The sequence below is a fragment of the Cygnus atratus genome, chromosome 8 (assembly GCF_013377495.2).
Source record: "Cygnus atratus isolate AKBS03 ecotype Queensland, Australia chromosome 8, CAtr_DNAZoo_HiC_assembly, whole genome shotgun sequence".
Classification (NCBI taxonomy): domain Eukaryota; kingdom Metazoa; phylum Chordata; class Aves; order Anseriformes; family Anatidae; genus Cygnus; species Cygnus atratus.
Genome location: NC_066369.1, coordinates 31,856,640 through 31,875,341, shown reverse-complemented (window position 1 = coordinate 31,875,341; position 18,702 = coordinate 31,856,640). Strand labels below are relative to the sequence as shown.

Genomic DNA, 18,702 nt, shown 5'->3' with positions numbered 1-18,702 from the left:
CCACACCCCAAGCGGGCAGTTTCCTGAGGTTGCTGGTGGGTTCCACCTGGGTGAGAAACCTGTGGGGTGGGAGCCCCAGGTCTGCCTGCCCTAGGGACCACAACTGGCAGCAGGGCCAGGATGGCAGGGACAGGCTCGGTGGCTGCGCCAGGGCCAGCTGCAGCATCCTCCCGCACAGCGCCCGATGTTCTGCTCTTCACTTACACCACGGAGCTGACTCCTGTGTTAGCATCAGTACCCACGCTGCTCTCCTCACCCGAGGGATCAACACAGAGGTCCCTCAACCTGCCGAAGCTCAAAGCAGCAGCAGCTCCTGTGCAGCAAACCATTAAGCTGTGAATAAACGCCTTTTTGTGAGACAGCATCTCCTGTCCAAGAGAAATCCTTCCTTGCCTGAGTATTGCAGTTTGCAGGATAAGTTGTTATACATTGGAATTTGTATTTGTTTTTCTTGGCAAAAGCAAAAACATCAATGACATCATTTTCCTGAAGAATATAAACAGATCCAGGGTTATTTTATCAACTGATTCTGAATGCAAGTAGCATACTCAACTGTCAAAACAAGTAACACATCAGGGAAATCCAAAGTGTATTTTAATCAAAACGATCCCAATTCCAAATATAAACCAAATCATTAGTACAATTAGCATTACATGATTTTTTATTTTTTTTTAAGTCAGAGAATCACCTTTAAAAAGCTACCATTGTTTACCAGGTATTGGATTTAGTTTCAGTACTCCATAAAATATCATGGGGTGAAAAAGTACTACACATTTCAATACTTCATTTTAAAAAATCTAAATTTTATCAACAAAATTCAAGTTGGACCGTTGGATTAGAAGAGATGAGAACAAATAATTTTGCATCCTGAAGAGCAGTAACAGAAACAAACCCTACTGACCTAATACCCTTCCAGCATTAGCAAGACAAATGAGAAACATTCATCTTCCTGGAGAGAACCAAGATAATATTCCTGAGTGTGTATCATGGCTGCTCTCAAACACGAGTTACTGACCCCATAAATTCCAAAGACAGAGGATTACAATACAGCAGAAACAGACACACAGGAGACCACAGGCTACGTGCCATGGTGCACAGCAACGTACAGCCAGACACAAGGTACAAAGTGAGAACTCCCTAGGAATCCAGAGTTTGATTGAACAGATTTCAATTCTCAAAGGTAAATCAAAGAAAAATTGTTAGCAATTTGGCTTTCTGTGTCATCTTCTTTAGATGTTTCGATATCTAACTTCCAACTTCAGGTTTCAGTTGTCACTTCAAAGCATTATGGTCTGGGAACTGCAATAAGAAGGAAAAATATAATTAGGCTATACACTTATTTTGACCATGCACCCCTCTTTTTTTTTTCCATAAATAGGATATGGTTTAGCATTAGATTGTCTTCATGTTCTGTACTGGCATATAAAAACACATGTAGTTCCTGATACTAATTTTTGTTGGCTTTCCCTATCACCAATTAGAGAAAAGTAATAATTTCCTGATTGTACAGTACATCAAACTACTACACATCTGTTAAAATCGGTGCAAGACTCAAATTCATATTTTACTCACCAATACCATCGTGTTCTCTCATACAGAGACAAAATTCTGTATTTCAAACACCTTTATTTTTCTAAATCTTTTTTGTGTACCTACCAACCAAGGTGGTAGAGGAAAATAAGTGCTGAACCCAGTTCTGCCTTGGCCATTGACTCAGAGTTGACTCAAGGTCCACCAAAGACTAAACTCTTGTCCTCTGCATCGCAAGGACTACTGAGGAGTCACCAAATCCACAGAACTGTGGATTTACAAGTAACTTGAATGTTATGTGAGGCTAGAATTACCAAGAGAACAGTTGCTGCATTTGTTCATTAACTTATTCCTGAGATTCGGCATAAATGATGAAAGAGTTCACGTGTTATTAGTGAGAAAGGCGAAGGATTAGAGAGGAAATTAATTTTAGAGTGATGGCACTAAGTCAACAAACAACTTACTGCAGCTTTCAGAGCTTGATCTAGGTCTTCCAGTAAATCTTCTTCATCTTCCAAACCAATGGACAGGCGAATTAATGTATCACTGATTCCAAGAGCTTCTCTATCTTCTTTAGGCACTGACGCATGAGTCATGATGGCTCTGGAAGAAGAATTAAAAGCAGCATTTTTTCTAAGACATCTTATTTTTATTGGCAAAGATCAATCAAATTGGTTACCTGCCAGCATTCCCTGCAATTCTATGAAAACTTTATACCTTTTATGTACAACCTGCTGGATAGCCATAGATTGAAAGAGATCTTATCATCAAATTATGCAAATTATGTCAACTGCAGTGAAGTCAGTGGCTTGTATCTCCCAGAGTTCCAGCACATATTTCCAAACTACAGGATACTTAAGAATCTGGAACTGAAATAGGGAAAAAAATCACCTCTCTCTTCCTTCCAGATATATTTTAGATTTTCTGATATGGAGTATTTAAAAACTCTATTTTAAGAATTTGGAGAAAGATCTATAGCATACAACATCCCGTATAAAATCCCATTACTTGTTTTTAACTTCTAGTTTCTAAGATCACCCATCAAACTACACCATTTAAGAGGAAGAGTTCATTTTCTCCAGCTATGGAGGATATATGGAAGTAGCTAAGCAGCTGTTTTCCCATGTGCTCAGTCACTGACATCCACCACTTGGCAATTACCTTTCAACAGCTTAAGTATTTAAAGATTTGCTATTATTCTAAAATGAGAAACTGAAATGATTTAGAATATGTTTAGTCATAACTTTCCATGTATTTTTTGACAAGCAAATTGTATTTCAGTAAAATAATCTAATTATATAAAAATCCTATTTTTAGCCATTTAACCTAGACGGTAGCAACCAAGTATTACTAAAATCCCCACAGTCTGCTTGACGTGAAGACAGACACCGTTCAGTGCAGCATACCGAATATGCCCTCTTGTGTAAGCTGCTAGAACGGCAGGGCTCTGCCCGCACAAGTGGGATCAAACCCACTCAATTCTACTTATTCAAAACCACACTGATTACTTGGAATTGTTACCATAATAATAAATTGCAGCTCAGTCTCCCAGCAAAACCAAGGAAGTGTGGAAAGTATTAGCAGTAGTACTGCTGAAAATAGTGTAAAAGCCTTGCTAAAATTTACAGTGCTTATGGAACAATTTGTTCAACAGATCCAAGAGCTATCCGGTAATTCCGGACGCAGCCAGTGGCACCATAAAGCAATTCTGAGGAAATGGAAAAGTGACCGTTGCTGAACCTGCCTTGATATTTATTTAAAATGCAGGTCTAGTTATAGCCAAGAGAGTTAGCCAAGAAGACAAAGACAGCAGAGCAGCTCAGGCCATCTTTGCGCCCTTGCAGACGCTGCAGCTTCGCAGTGCTGTCCCCGGGCAGCTTCCGGGGGCTGCTCCTCTTCTGCTCCTACTAAAGCACTGCGTCCTTCTTACCTCTCCGCAGTAGGTCTGGAACAGCCTATTTACTGTAATTGGGTAGTGCCATTTGTGCGTGTGTGTATGGAGACTGCAAATGAATAAACACAGCTATGAGAAGCTGGTGCCACACAACCACATTTCACTACAGACGCTGGCAAGGCAGTGCAGAACAGTTTAGCTTTGACAGGACAGAGGTACATATATTACTTAAACTACATGCACTTTTTCCTCCCCTATTGCTGTTTGTGTTTGCTGTTGAGATTTTTTAACAAGTGATTTTGGAAGAGTTCCGCATCCGGGAAGAACTGCACCCATCTGACGCCCACCTCGGCAGATGGGTGACTACAGCCAATATCCAGGCTGTGGGCAGGGAGCAGGGGAACCACCCAGGCTTGTCCACAGCGCCTGCAGCAGTGGAGACTTCTCTGCAACCACAGGTCTGCACGTTCACCTCACACCACTCTGACTCCTTCACCAGGGTGAAAACAAAGAGCTCCTCTCTCGTACTCCTAAGGAGGTCTCTACTTCTGCTCCAGCCAAAGCAAAAAACTGATGTTCACAAAAGTCACAGGCATTTCTGCAGTAGGCACTGGCTTTTGTGTTGTACAACACAGTATTCCTGTATCTCAATTATATGCAAACTATCTTAGCTTAGTACACTAGAAAATTTTAGAACTCCCATAAAAATAGACCAGGAACTCTTTTGTTACTCTGAAGCTTCTCTCGGACTGTTAAGATGAAGAATGACTTACGGATGCTCTGCTAGGCTCTCATATCCTCCCAGACTCTCGGCCAGTGCAAAAACCTGCAGGAAAACAGTAAACAGACGTTAACATAAAAAGTGTAAGGTTACGAATACTTAGAAAGAGACAGTGAAAGAACAAGGAAGTTCCATTTTTAGTACTTCTGATTTTTTTCTGTTTTTTTCTACAGTAACTTTAGTATTTTAAAAGGTATCAGATATAGTAAGGGGAAAAAAGTATACATTTAGCAGTTAAGAGTTAATAAGATTTAAAATAAAGTATGCCTAAAATGGCTCTAAAGAGATGCTAATGCAAAACTGAAATTAAAACATACCCATGCTGAGCAAATACAACTTAGAATTAGTTCCTATATTGCACAGCATGGTCAGCAATGCAGGAAGAGCAGAAGGGAAAATAAACAACATTAGGGCGCAGAGGCTGCCTGGACACCACCAGAGCTTTCACCCTGGTCAGAGGAAGGATGGAGCAGGCTGAGCGAACAAAATAAGACCCAGATCCCCAAATTTTCAATTAATGTTTAAGTGATTATAACCTATCCTTCCATACTCTTCTTCCAGCATTAGCACCACTCATCCCTACTCACAGATGACACCTATGCTCTTCAGAGCTGCCAAATGGCAGGTTTGTTTGGGTGGGGAGAGGGTCAGGGGCTGGAAATTAAGATTCTTCCCATAAGGCTGCACTGATTTTTCCACTCGTTCTTCCTTGGGTCTGAAGGCTAGTTTAGTGCTTTGAAAAACAGCTTAACTTCTCGGAGCCTAAAAGCACACGTCTGCGAAATGGCTGCTGTTAGTTAAGTGGTATTTTTTAGCACTGATCTTTAAATTACGGGCATATACTTGCGGATGTCAAAAAGACTCTCTAGAGAGTCAACTGCACTCAAATACGTACGCACAATTTCTCTGCTGTGAACGCATTTACTGCCCTCAACAATGCTTCTGTATCAACCTAGTGACGAACTGATGGCTAACGAAGTCAAAAGGGTGAAGTGACCATATCGCATGGAATTATTCTGGAATGTACTTCATGGCGCTTGTTGCCAAAGCTGGTTGATTTCATGCACGAGGACCACATGCTCACTCAAGCAAAAGAATACTTTGTGGGAAAATCATATTTTTAGTATATCCATTTTCAGCCGATGGCATTAACTGGCAAATAAGTAAAGCAGAGAGGAGAAGGAAGTTCCAATTCATCTTGTCAATTATTACTGATTTGTTTTTCCAAGAGCAAAACAAAAACAATGCAAGAGCAGGATGCACACTAACCAGAGACACAGACTAGAAGACACAGGAAAGCATACAGGCAGAACTAGTGTATTACAAAGACAAAAGCAAAATTCCTATGGTTCAGGTAAAATAAACAACTGTTTTCCAAATTGAGGAACTCCCTCTTTGATTCATGATCCATGTCATTTCTCAACGGCTTCTTCTCTTGACAAGTACTTTGAAATATTACAGCAGTATTACACCAGCCACAGCTTCTCTGCTTTCACATACTAGAGGTAATTGCAAAAGGCTGGTATGTTGGCTCTTTGTCAGAAGCAATGCCTGGGCTAACCTGGAAATGCTACACCATTCCGTGTAAACAGACACCTCAAATGAGCTGAAGCACCCTTTTCTTCCCTCTCATTAGTGTCCCATTTATGCATAATCTATTATTTAGAGATGGTTACACCCAAAAGAAATTAGGAGCTTTAAAAGTACAGAGGAAGACTCTCCCTGTCCCAACAAAAATCACTTGCTTCCACCATCACACTCAGAGAGACAGATTCAGTTCCCTTTAAGGCAGAGTGTATTTACTGTCATTTACCTTTAAATTATTGAGAAAGGCAGTAGCGTGTTCAAGATTTCCTTTAATGTAAAAGGTTATCATCCCAGGACAGCCAGTGCATTGCCGCTTGATCAGCTCATGCTGAGGGTGTGAAGGCAAGCCTGAAATTTGTAGGAATTGCTGTAAGTTAATTAACATCACATCAAAGAGTAAAGCAGCTCACCCTGAACTATATAAAAACATCCTTCAGCTGGAAAGGAATGCGAAGCCCATTGCCAAGGCAGACACCTAACTGAGAGTCATCAAACGTGAGGGGTGCGCAAGCGACACGTACTATTGCAGTACCCAAGTCCAGCCCCACTCCAGGACGCCACCCGCTCTGAAGCCTTGCCAACCTACCAGGGAAAATGACTTTCTCCACCCGGGAATCTGACTCAAGAAACCGAGCAACAGCTAATGCATTGTGGAAATGTTGATTCATCCGGATCTTCAGTGTCTTCAAACCACGGTTGCACAGGTAACAGTCAAAAGGAGACGGAACAGCTCCAAGAGCTGCAGAAAATGAAATACAAAGTTACACGTGAAAAAAAGAGGGCTTTATTTTTCAGTAAAACGAAATACAGTCCTAATTTCCCAAATTTCTTCCACAGAAGAACAAGACAAAGGGAAAGACGTGTGGTACGACCTGCCCTCCTCATCTCACACACATGGGAAGCCAATTAGAGGCCTGAATTAACAAGCTGAAGACTCAAGGGTGAAATTTTTTTGGAATAATAAACCCTTGCTCCTTCTATTGTACACAGAACACTGTACAGAAATTTATTCATTACAATTAAGAGGCAGTAAAATTGTGTAAAATAACCTTAAGAGAGACTCAGTAAACAGTCATGTACCACGTAACTGCAGGTGCTGTACGTGGGAGAAATGTGAGCTGCTCTGCACCTGATGCTTTCTGCGTGTGCCACATCTCCCGCCCTGCTACGTGACACACAGAGCACGTACTTGCATGTGTGCAACACGCTTCCTTCCGTGAGCCGGTATATTCAATTACATGCATTTTAAGGTATTTCCTATATTGACTACTTACAGTTTTGTAAGAATTTGAGCCTTTCGTAGAGGTCATCACAGTTTACTGAAACAAGCCCCATTACAACATCACTGTGCCCTAAAAATGCAAGGAGAACGTAAGAACAAAGTTATCTGCTCCAGGGTTCTGTCACAAACCCCCTCTTTTTCTCCACCTCGGTGCTAAAATAGTCCCATTTTGGCAAGGCCCTTGATTCCTTCTCATTACCACAGCTGTCCTCCCTGCACCCTCACATGAATCATAGGCAGATTTGTTTTTTCTGAGGTTCATGTTGGCGGTGTGCTTTGCTGCACGCTGCCCTTATGCCCCCAGGTGCCTACCACACCCGCTGCAGCTAGCTGCCAGAAAGCAAGACTTTGTACAGACATCGCTGAGTTCCTGTGGGGCAGCAGCAGCCTGCTGTTTAATAAGAGCAAACCCCAGCCAGAAAGCTTCCACTTTTATCCGCACCACAAGCGGACGTGTGGTTACAGCGCAGCTACCGCAGCCGAGCTAGCTCTTAGTCTGGATTGTCTGGGAAACAACACAATGAATGTGCTTTTGAACAGGCTCCAGCACTGCCATATAAACTCCCTTGAACTTCGATATAATTTCCGGCAGCTACCTTGTACGAAGCCTTGCATTTGGTTTTACAGCTGTGTGTATGAATGTGGCGCATTTCCAAACCCCACTTTCGGCTTTTTCTTGCCCTAGGTTGCTCCGTAAGACCAGCTGAACCTGGAGGGAGCCTGAGTTTAAAAAACTCAATCTCATCTTGTGGATTTGTTCTCCTCATTAAGGCAAACCATCTGGGCACGATCACAGTGCAAACCGTGTTTGCACAACATCACTTGCCGGTGCCATTAGCAGCAAGTTGGCAATAGCTATGTGCAGATTTATCAGTAGCAAAAGGAGTTTAAAAGCTTCCATCAGACATGGAAGAGGTTCAAGAGGTGAATGCAGAAAGGCTCAACAGTAGCTGGAACGGCTTTTAAATAACCAGCCTGAGTCGTGTTGAATTCAAGTACCTACCGTTCATGTACTTGGTTGCAGAATACATGCAAATATCCGCCCCCAGGGACAATGGACGCTAAAATGATATGAAAATAATAGGTTTGATTAAACTTATTTTTGCCCTCTGGTTCATTTCAAGCTATCCAGAAACACTGTGATCAAACACAGAAAGTAACGCTAGAAAGCGAAACTAAGAGAAAAACACAAAAATCCTAACAAAAAAGACAAAAACTGAGATTGAAGAAAGACAGAATGTGCGACAGAAAGCAGCAGCACAGGAAGGCACTCGATTCACGGTAAGCACAATAAAAGAACCCACAATAAAACACAATTTGAAAACACTGGTCTAATTCTCACTGGCTTTAGTGAGGGAATAGAGTAATTTGAATGAAGTGAATGCAGCTAACACGCAGCATGTTCACACATGAAAAAAAATAGTTATATTGCTTAGCTGGGGCAGGGATAAGTAATGATGTTTAAAGTATATTTCCTTAAAAAGGGAAGGCCTCCATACAAATTGTAACATTTCAGAGTTCTCTGGATATCAGTATGGGTGATACTGCATTGAAAGAACAACTGAACACCTGCAGAGAGCACAAAGGGTTTGGTTTGCCAAGTCTCTCTTCTCTAAGGCACTCAGCTTTCCTCAGAGAAGCCTTTTTAAGGGGAGAGACGATCCAAGATGATGGTGGGCAAGAAGTAATGAACAATCTTCTTGCTAAATTAGTCACTAAGTAAAGGACTTTGTGGTATAATATAAACTTATTATAAGGACTGAAGAGTACTAATAAATTAAAGGGTGATAAAGCAAGCAGATTTAGAATGAAAGAACGCTGCTGTCAGCCTAAGCACGTACGTCTACTCAAGGAACACGGATGATGTGCATTCCCAGCACGCAGCCAAGAGGATGGTAGCATAAACACCAGTGCCTTTTACATTCAATATTACTATACAAATCACTCTAAAATTACGATTTTCTTAGTGCAGTGCATCAGCAGGAGTCTGGAGGAGTTTAAAGACATTACCTATTATGCTTACTAGACCTAATTACTACAACTCACTTTCTCTTAGGACCAGGCCAATAAAAGATACATTAACTAGCTCACATATCTAGATGCTCACTTTTCTTCTTTCACACACATCTTTCAGAAATAAAATTGTGGGAAAAAAACAGAAAGCCTTTGGTATGTGCAAGACAAACTCGAGTGCTGCTCTAGCTAAGCATCAACACCTTCTAAAAGGCTCTGTTAAGGACACTGAGTTCTCTGTAAATTAACAAAAACAGACACCTTTCCTTCTGTGCTCAAAAACAGGTCTCTCTTTAGACCTAAAATATAAGGGAATAGTTTGGTCTCCAGGGAAACACGCAGGGATATTTCTAGCCCATGTTAAGATGAACAAGACTTTGAAGTTTCTTGTCTAGACGTAGTTTTAGAATTTTAAAAATTGCCTTTACTTCATGTATTCTGGTTATAAAAGCAGAAAAAAATTAAATCATAGAATCATAAAGGTTGGAAAAGACCTCCACGATCATCTGGTCCAACTGTCCCCCTGCCAGCAATATTACACACTAAATCGTGTCCCTGAATACCACATCCAACCTTTTCTTAAACGAGTTGTCTGAGGTCAAAATTACAAACTTAAGCCACACATTCATCAACATATTGAAGAAAAAGGTAACTTTAATATCTCAAAGACACAGTCAATGTATTTTGCTTATTTTAACTTTTTTCTCCACTTCCTTTTTGGAATACCAGGTGGTACAGAACAGATCATGAACAGCACATGCAAAATAATCGGTAGAAAAAGGGCAAAGGTAGAAAACATTACACTACTTAAAACGGTCTGTTATGATTCCCATCAGTTAGATCTAAAAAATATGTGACTTCTGAATGACAGAGAAGCCTTTCTCCCAGTGGCTTAACTTACTTTCTTGATTGCCTAAATGTTTACTTAACCTCTAAATTATGTTGGTTTTGTCGGTATCATACTGGTATACGGCTAGCTATAAAATACTTTGCATGCCATCTTTGCTAATTTAGAGAGGAGCAGTGCACTGGTTGTATTCAGAAACAGGACAGGCGATTTACAACTTGGGTATCAAAACCACAGTTTGTTGGCAGTGGCTCCATTTTAAAAATGCATCTTTGAATACACTGAAATACTGGGGTAATTATACACAAAGAAGGCACTTACCTGGAAATACGCAGACATAAAAGTGTTGTCTACTACCAGAAGAACATCCTTATGCTTATGTACAACATCTGCACAGCCCTGAATATCAATGACCTTCAGCGTGGGGTTTGTGGGCGTTTCAATCCAAACAAGCTGTAGTGATTCAACAATACAAAACATCAGTTTAGAGATACTACAGTGCTGGTACTATCTCTACTACATGTATACGTGCAATAATGCAGTGTGTAAAGCAAACCTTTCCTCTCTTTTCTGTACTTTTAAGGGCGGCAGTCTAAAAAACTACCAGTGCATGAATATCCAGGCTTCTCTCTCCACACATAAACACAGGTTACTTTTCTCATCATTTATCATTACCATCTGTATCACTCAGGATAATTTTCTTATCATCAGTTCCACCATCACAAATACTACATCTTTATTTTAAGAAAATAATTTAGAAGTCGTAAGGGCTTTTAAACATAACAGGAGCAGCTAGCACCATCCCAAAGCATTGCTTATTCATTTTCATATGACAATTGCTACTTCACTAACTACAGCTCTGGTCTGTGGTGGGGCTGCTGCAGCTGTGCCCCAGCCTCCTCCCGCAGAGGCCACCCCTGTGCCCTCTCTGCTGCCAAAACGTTGCCACATACACCCGATACATCAGTAGCACCAATAAAATTATTTAAGAACATTAAGCAATTAAGCTTAGCAATTTTTTTCTCTCCCCTACCTTTGTTTCTGGTGTAATTGCAGCTTCCAGGTGTTTCAATTTTGTACAGTCAACAAAAACTACATTTATACCCATTTTCATGGCTACCTGCCTGAAGTACCTGTTTGTACCTTTAAAAAAAAGAAAAGGGAGAGAGATGACACAAAGTGAAACGACTTCCCTAACTTTCCTTCACTGACCTCCAGTCTCTTGTATGCATCCACAGAAAGTCAGGAGTGTGCGGTTTTGTGCTATCCGCTACAAATGGCTGATTAGTATTATTTTATTTATAAAACCTCTAAAGATTGCTGTGTTTTTAAACACAGAAAAATAATAGTGGGAATCACGCTGATTATGAAGTACTTTCAACTAATAGCTGCTCAGTTTTGTTTTTTTTGATTGGAAAACAAAACAGAAAATGAAATCCTTTTGCTGGCACCTGAGCACTCACAGTCACTGGGTGCTATTCTTCCAGCTCTTTGGTATGCAGAAGGAAGCACTTGCAGTTTTTGCTTCAATTCTCACCGACCCTGGATACAATGACAACTTAACTCCGTCTTGTACTTTCAAGGTCTTCCTTCTTTTTAATAAACTTAATCAAAAATTTGGGAGAGGAGGAATCAAGGGGTAGACTCCAGATACTGTGCTTCTTATCATTCCATTAAATTAGCATGTAATGGAACCTAAAAAATTGATTATTCCTTCCTTTCTGTTCCTTTCTATTTCCTTTCTTTTCGAAGCCTTTCCCCGGAAAGCTTAAAGGAAAAAAAACAGAAACAACTCATTGATCACTAGATATGTAACATATTGACCACCTGGCAACACAGCCTGGATTAAAAATTAATTTGTTAGGTCTTTCTGCCAAGGTTATTCAACATTTATTCACTTATGCAGAATGCCAGCTGCCATCTTGCCATAAAGGCATAGGACATGCCGGGTTAGATTCTGTCTGAGCACTGTGTGAATGATTTTTATTTTAGAAAATACTTGTATTTCTACAATAAACTATATACTGTCTCCTCTCTTGCGTTGTAGGGAGCTTATTCAAGCACAGGAAATTTTTGCATAGGCTGTGAACTCTACAAACACAACCCACAGAAAAGCTGCTTTGTAGTAGTCTTAGGTACTTTTAATAACAGCACACCACACAAAACGTTTGTCAGAAATGAGTGGTTACACTGAAGGAAGCCCTTCTAAAAATTACATCAGTGGCCTAGAATTCAGAGGCGTCAACTACCTCCAGCTCCTCCTCACGCATCCCAAAACTCAGCATCTCTTAAGCACATCCCAGCCAATATACTTTCCAGCATGGCCCTTGAGAGCTTCTCAGGTTTTTTTTCTGTTCTTCTGACAACCTTGAATACTATGGACTCACTTGATTTAGCAAGCACACTACTGCCATCCTAACCAACAAGGCTTTTTACAATGAAATTCATCACTGCAAAGCTGCTGTAGGCTGAGGCTTTAATGAACGGGTGAACTGGTTTTGCTGGAAAACTGCACCTATGGGCCTTTTGGAAGTGAGGAACTGATAAAATGCTTTGACCAAATTACTTTGATTTACTGAGTTCTGCGGTGGGAGGGCTGGAACGAATGGAGCAGGCTGCTGAGTAGGGGTTTCTGCTGTCTTCACTCAGTTTGGTTCCACATGTACTTTGGAGAAGGGCTATCTGGCATGACAGAACTCAGATGGTAAAATAAATGCTTGTGTTTCTGTTTGATGTGCACAGGCATACAGAACTGGCTGGCAAACAGCAGTCACTCCTAGCTGTGAGAAAGGTGGTTACTCTTGCTAAAAAGTTTTCGAGCTATTGCTTGGGAAAATGCTCCTTGTTGCTGGCCTCTCCAACCTTCCTTCGAAAACAAAGCAGATTTGATCTGTTTGTATCAAGGTTTCGAAATAGTTGGAGGGCAACGAAGGAAGATGACAAGCTTCACTGGTCTGTGAAACGCAAGACTGGGGCAATGAGGACACCAACTGTTGCAGGGGATCCTGGCAGACTTCCCTATTACAGACTTTTGGGTGGCATCGACCTTTTGAAGGATTTTGGAAGAGGTGGATGCACTCTGTTACTGGGGAGTTTTTTGGAGGAATGGCTCAAAAGATTTATGCAAGATCACAACCTACTAGTGGGCTGCCATGTTACTGTTGCATTCGGAAGACATGGTCATGAGGGACACGAGTTTTGCATTCTGGGAAGCTGACAGAATAGAGCTGTTAAAACAGTCCAGCCAAAATGCAGGTAGGTAAAGGATCAAGTCTGGGAAAGGAACAGTAGAAATAACAGAAGCAGGAAAGCTGTACTATGTTGGACTGAAGACAAACCTGTGGAAAGCTACGATATTGCTATTTTCCCCTCATAACAGCATACAGTACTAGTTAGCTACATTTTTGAAGCCTCCATATTTTTTCAAAGTTTGAATTTCAAAAGTTTTCTTCAGATTTTTTCAAAGTTTGAATTTCTACCACCAAACTCAGACAGGAGTGTTCTGTGTTCTCATGAAGTGAAAAGACATTTAAAAATAGTTAGATCAATTTGGAAAGTTCAGGAGAAACGCAAGTAGATACATTTAATCATTTGCACAATGAAGATCAAAAACGCACTAGTGCTTTACTTACCTCCATAGACATCATCCATGCAGATAATTGTATCTCCTGCCTTTAACAGGTGAGTAATATTCAAAGTAGCAGCTAAGCCAGAAGCGTAGGCTAAACCTAAAACCAGAGAAAAGTGGCAGACAGACCATATCTTAATATGATACAACCTTGTCAAACTTGCTTTTGCATTCTTTACTTTGCTTTTAAAGGAAACCTGTTCTGTCACTCTCACCTATGCTATCTCACTCTCTAAGGAGATTCAATAAAAGCAGCAGGCCTGTTTTACACAAGGCGTAACCCACAAAGAACGCAGGTAACAACGGCTGCCTGCCTCACCCTCATGTCACCGAATTCAGTGCTGCTGCACGAGGATGAGGTTAGCACAGGGAACGCCGTGCTTCAGTTTAGCTAAGGCACTCAGTGCAGCAAGAAACAAAGTCACGATACGGGGACCAGTGACTGAGCTGGCCCTCCTGAAGAAGCGCCGAGCTCCTGGCACCACACCGAGCAGCTCTCGCCCGTTACCAGCAGACACCAGCTGTGAAAGCCTTGCTGCTGAAGGACGACTGGTGACGACTCAGTGTCCTTGTCTCCCCAAGATATGTCTACCACCATCAAGAGATGCACGATATCCCTAAGGAACCTATTAACTACTCACAGTATTTAGCTCCATCTAGCGCAGCTACAGCCTTCTCCAGGCAGTTCCGGGTAGGGTTTCCACTCCGGCTGTAATCATAGCCCTGTTGTGAAAGCAAGAAAAAAATGCAACTTTAGAGAGAGCAGTGAGAAAGTTTTGGACAATAATAGTTCTAGGTTTCTTGGCAAGTCCTCGTTCTCAGCTCCGAGGTTACCCATCCACCTTTCCCAGTAACAGCGGGCTGGTTTTCAGCCCACGTCCAGCTGCTCACACAACATCCAGTTGGGATCCATCCTTCCCGTCAAGTTTACTTGTTGTTAAACTACCGCGAGTCATAGCAAGACACTTATTTGAGCTTTACCTGAATTTATAACAGATATTGACACCCTTTGTGTTGATTCATCCTGGAGCAAAAAGCTCGGTTTGCTCTAAAGGGGTGTCTGGAGCTCAGCTGCAGTCGCCGGGCAGCCACCGCACCGCTGGCAAAGCCAAGGGCCAAGCGTTCAGCTGCTACCGACTGCAAGGCCATGTCTCCTCAGAACTGGGAGAGCTGAGGCACGTTTAACTGCCATGCAACTTTAAAAATAAAGCTTTAGTTAAGGAAAATCTAGACTGCTGTTGATTGACGGACTGTATCTCAATGATTAAAGAACTCAGAGAAAACAAATTCTCTATCCTTTGAGGAGAAGCTGTGTTCTAGACAGCACCCGCTGCTCTCTGACTATTCATCTCATCGCAGCGATTATCTAAGTGGATGTTAATCACGTTGTTTAGAATTATCTACATGAGCCAGAAAGCCAATTATGCGCCCCAAACTGCACCGTGATGCCTCGGAGGCCCAGCCCCACCAAATGAGGAGCGCCTTCCGCTCCAGCTGACCTCAGCGGAAGCCACCTGTGTCGCTCAGACCCAAATATTGGGTAGTTTGAGCCTGATCACATACCTCCTGAAATTAACTCTGGAATTACGGTGATGACTGGTGATCACCTGAGCAGCTGCCAGAAATGCTTCAGTACTCAAGACAAGAATTGAAATGCCTCAAAAGTGGTCTCCAAGCCCTTAATGGACATCCCCGACCTGACGGTGGTTTCTAGGAGAACACTGAGGGACAACTCACATTGCTTGCCATGTTCTCCTACTTTTTCCACCTCCAGTCACTTCTGGAGAAAAGGCCTTGCTCTGACACAGTTCCTGTCAGAGCAACGTGCCCCATCTCCGTGATGCTCTGCTTGAAAGATGCAATAGGGCACCTGCAAGTGCCAGTCTGTATCAGATAAAAAGCTCTCAAAAGCCCAAATGTTTCCCTGGCATGCAGTCATGCCAAGTTCCATGTTTCTGTGCAGCAGCTTTTATACGAATACTGAAAAAGAAATTAACAAGAAAATATATATTCATGCTGCATGGGTACACTTGCGGCATCAAGAACCTGGCCGAGCATCTTGGTATTTGCGTGCTTTCCGGATTTCTGTTTAATGACAACTTCACCACATTCAGGAATCTCACCGAGCTTCCTGCAAGGCGGCCGCTGTATCATCAGCACGTGAAGGCAGCACCGTGTGACTGCTGCTCCCGTGGTCTTCACAAAGCTATCTGCTCATAACTATGCAAACTGCAGTCTGGGTGAGAGATCCTGCAGGGCATCAAAGATCACAAGGCAAACTCCTACACTCCAAGCAGCAAAGCGTGACACCCAGACCCGGGGTTTGAAAAAATACCGATTTGTGTGTTGCAAATTTGTGTTATTTCCCTCGTACACACACTGTGGCCATCCGAAATTTCACGATCATTCATTGCAAGCACTTCCAGCGCTTTATAAAACGCATCCCCAAACTGCTTATGGAATATTTATTCTATCTGGAAGGACAATCGAAGCAATCTCTTACACAATCTGTGTAAACAAGAAGATGTGTTCCACCCAGCCCAGAGGGAAAGCGAACTATTGTTAGCACGCAGCCTCAACAAAGACCTGGGACCTCAAAGCATCCGACAGCTGCCTGCCCGTGGTGCAGCTGCCAGCACCCTGCCTCTGCCTCTGCCTCCATCAACGCGAGGCCTGAGGGGTCACCGGGGCCAGGGGCTTCACCCGCACTGCGGCAGCGATGGGTGTCCTGAGGCCCTTGGCGGGACAGCTCGGGGCAGCACGGGACAGTACCGGGCAGGACAGTGTAGGACAGCGTAGGATGCTGCAGAACAGCACAGGATAGCGCAAGACAGCACAGGAAAGCACAGGTTAGTGCAGGATAGAGCAGGATAGCACAGGACAGAGCAGGATAGAGCAGGACAGCGCAGGACAGCACAGGACACGCTTCGTCTCAGGACCCAGCACGAGGCAAAGCCGCCCCTGGCTGTGGTGCCCCCCGCGGAGCAGGCTGACGGGGGCGGCCCGGCCTCCCGCAGGCTGGGGGTGCCCGCGGGGCCCCAGGGCAGCCCACGGGGGGCACCCAGCCGCAGGGAAGGAAGCCCCGGCCCGGCCCGGCGGGGACCGGCCCCACCTCACCGCGCCGCGCGTCGGAAGCCCCGGCCCCAGCGCCGCCGCCTTCCGCTTCCCGGCCCCGAGCCCCGGCCCCGGCCCCGAGCCCCGAGCACCGCCGGTCCCGTCCCGTCCCGCCCCGTCCCGTGCCGCCCCGCGGGGCTCGGCGGCGGCCGCACTCACCGCGTGCTGCCCGGGGGCCCGCTGCTTGAACGTGGTGGAGAGCGACAGCGGCGGCACCACGGCGCCCGAGCGCCACTGCTCGGGCTCCTGCCCGGCGTGGATGGCCTGCGTGGCGAAGTGCCCGAAGGGCGGCAGGAAGCCCCGCGCCGCGCCGCGCTCCATGGCCGAGCCCCGAGTGCCGCCGGCCCCGCACCGGCCCCGCCACCGCACCGCCGCCGCCACCGGCACCGCCCCGCGGGGGGCACGGCGCGGGCGGGGCCTCGCCGCAGCCCCGCATTGGCTCGGCCAGGCCCCGGCAGCGCCCCCGCCGCGGGGCAGGGCCGCGGCCCCCCCCCGGGCTCGGGCAGGGCCCCGCCGTGCGGTCAGGCCCGGCGCGGCTCGGCTCGGCCCTGCCACGTGCTGAGGCCCGGCCCGGCCCGGCTCGGCCCCCCCCCCGCTGAGGCGGTGCCGCCGTGACGGGGAACCGGAGCCCCGTGGGCAAGGCGAAGCGTGACGGGGGCCGGGGAGCAAGCGGGGGTCACCGCCGTCCTGGGGCCCCCCGCCCCCGAGCTCAGAAGCCGTGTCGGTGCAGAGACGCCTGTCTGGCACCAAGCAGGTCACGCATCTCCTCAGGTTCTCCGCCATGGAAAACCGCGGAGACCCATCCCTTCTGCCCGTGCTGCCGAAAACAACACGGTCAGAAGGGATGCGCCAGGTCCCCGCTCACCCACCCCGTGCTGGGATCTGCGCTGCGGGCCCCACTGACCGGCCACCAGCGCTGTGCCCGGGCACATGGCAGGGTCCAAAACCCGCAGCCAAATTATCACTGTTTTGTGACCTGTTGATTTACACACTGAAAAAGTTGGCGTCATTCCTAGAGGAATATACCCATGAGAAATCGCTTCTCTGTTATTGACTTCCTGCACGAGGAATCCCATAAGTGAAGTTTCCGTAGACTCACAGCCCAGAAACCTGCAGAAAATGCAGTTCGGCGCAGTCACAATATCTGATCCTACTGCTCTTATCTAAATTGCCTGGTGCTTGGAAGGGGCAAGTTAAGTAACTCGGGAAGATGGAGAATACAAACATGACAAAGTTAAGTTGTTAGATAGTTAGATAACAAAACAAAACAGAACTCTCAAGGGTTTGTAGGTGCACAGTTGTGGTTCAGCACAGTCCTAGCGAGGGAGGACATCTGCCTTCACTGCAAACTCCAGTTTCCACGGGGCAGTTGCCATTAGTAATGCATTCATTATGTTGCTGGGTTGAATAAGGGGCTCTGTAATAAGCTGGTAAACAGTGACTTCATGCCTGTGTCTGCTCTTGGCTGGCCTTCGGTAATTAGAAAGGTAACGAACGTGAAGCTCTGAGCACCTAAGGAGGTTGGGAGAGCCCAGCTCCGCTAGGACTGGCTCTGCACCATGCACGCCTCCAGTACGTGGGGCCAAGGGCGGCGCGGGGCCTGCTGGCGGACGGATGGTGGGGCTGCCATCGCCTGACTGCGTCCATGGCGTCAGCCTCTTGACGTCTGTTGGAAACGGGTTTAGATTTCCTCCAGAAACAAGAAAAGCTGGGGAAATCTTGCAGGACAGACCAACGGACTGTAGAACAAAAGTGTTGTTCTTTAGAATTCCCTGATAGAATTACAACCAGCTGTGCTGCCACACCCATGTCGGCAGGTGCCGAAGCCTTATTTCCTCATCCTCATCCTCCTCATCCCCAGCTCTGCCTGGAGGTGCCCTCGCTCCCTGACCACTTTTGGTGCTGCAAGCTGGACGAAGAGCACGGGCACCCAGGAGGGCGCTCTGGCCATCCCCGCAGAGCTAAGCTCTCGGGCCGCTTGCCCTTTGCTCCCCCTGGAGTCACTGGTAGAGCACACAGCGTGCCT

The 18,702-nt window shown here is 45.2% G+C and overlaps 1 protein-coding gene across 1 annotated transcript; it reads right to left on the bottom strand.

Moving 5' to 3' along the window:
• Positions 1-572: 572 nt before the first annotated feature.
• On the bottom strand, positions 573-17,065 carry CTH (cystathionine gamma-lyase). The gene is made up of 12 exons (XM_035564424.2): positions 16,836-17,065; positions 14,204-14,285; positions 13,567-13,662; positions 10,968-11,077; positions 10,256-10,387; positions 8,078-8,135; positions 7,067-7,144; positions 6,379-6,531; positions 6,019-6,140; positions 4,198-4,250; positions 1,995-2,133; positions 573-1,299 (listed from the first exon to the last, which is right to left on the bottom strand). The coding sequence occupies exons 1-12, from the start codon at positions 16,995-16,997 to the stop codon at positions 1,273-1,275; spliced, it is 1,212 nt and encodes a 403-aa protein (XP_035420317.1). The 5' UTR covers positions 16,998-17,065; the 3' UTR covers positions 573-1,272.
• Between the last annotated feature and the right edge of the window lie 1,637 nt (positions 17,066-18,702).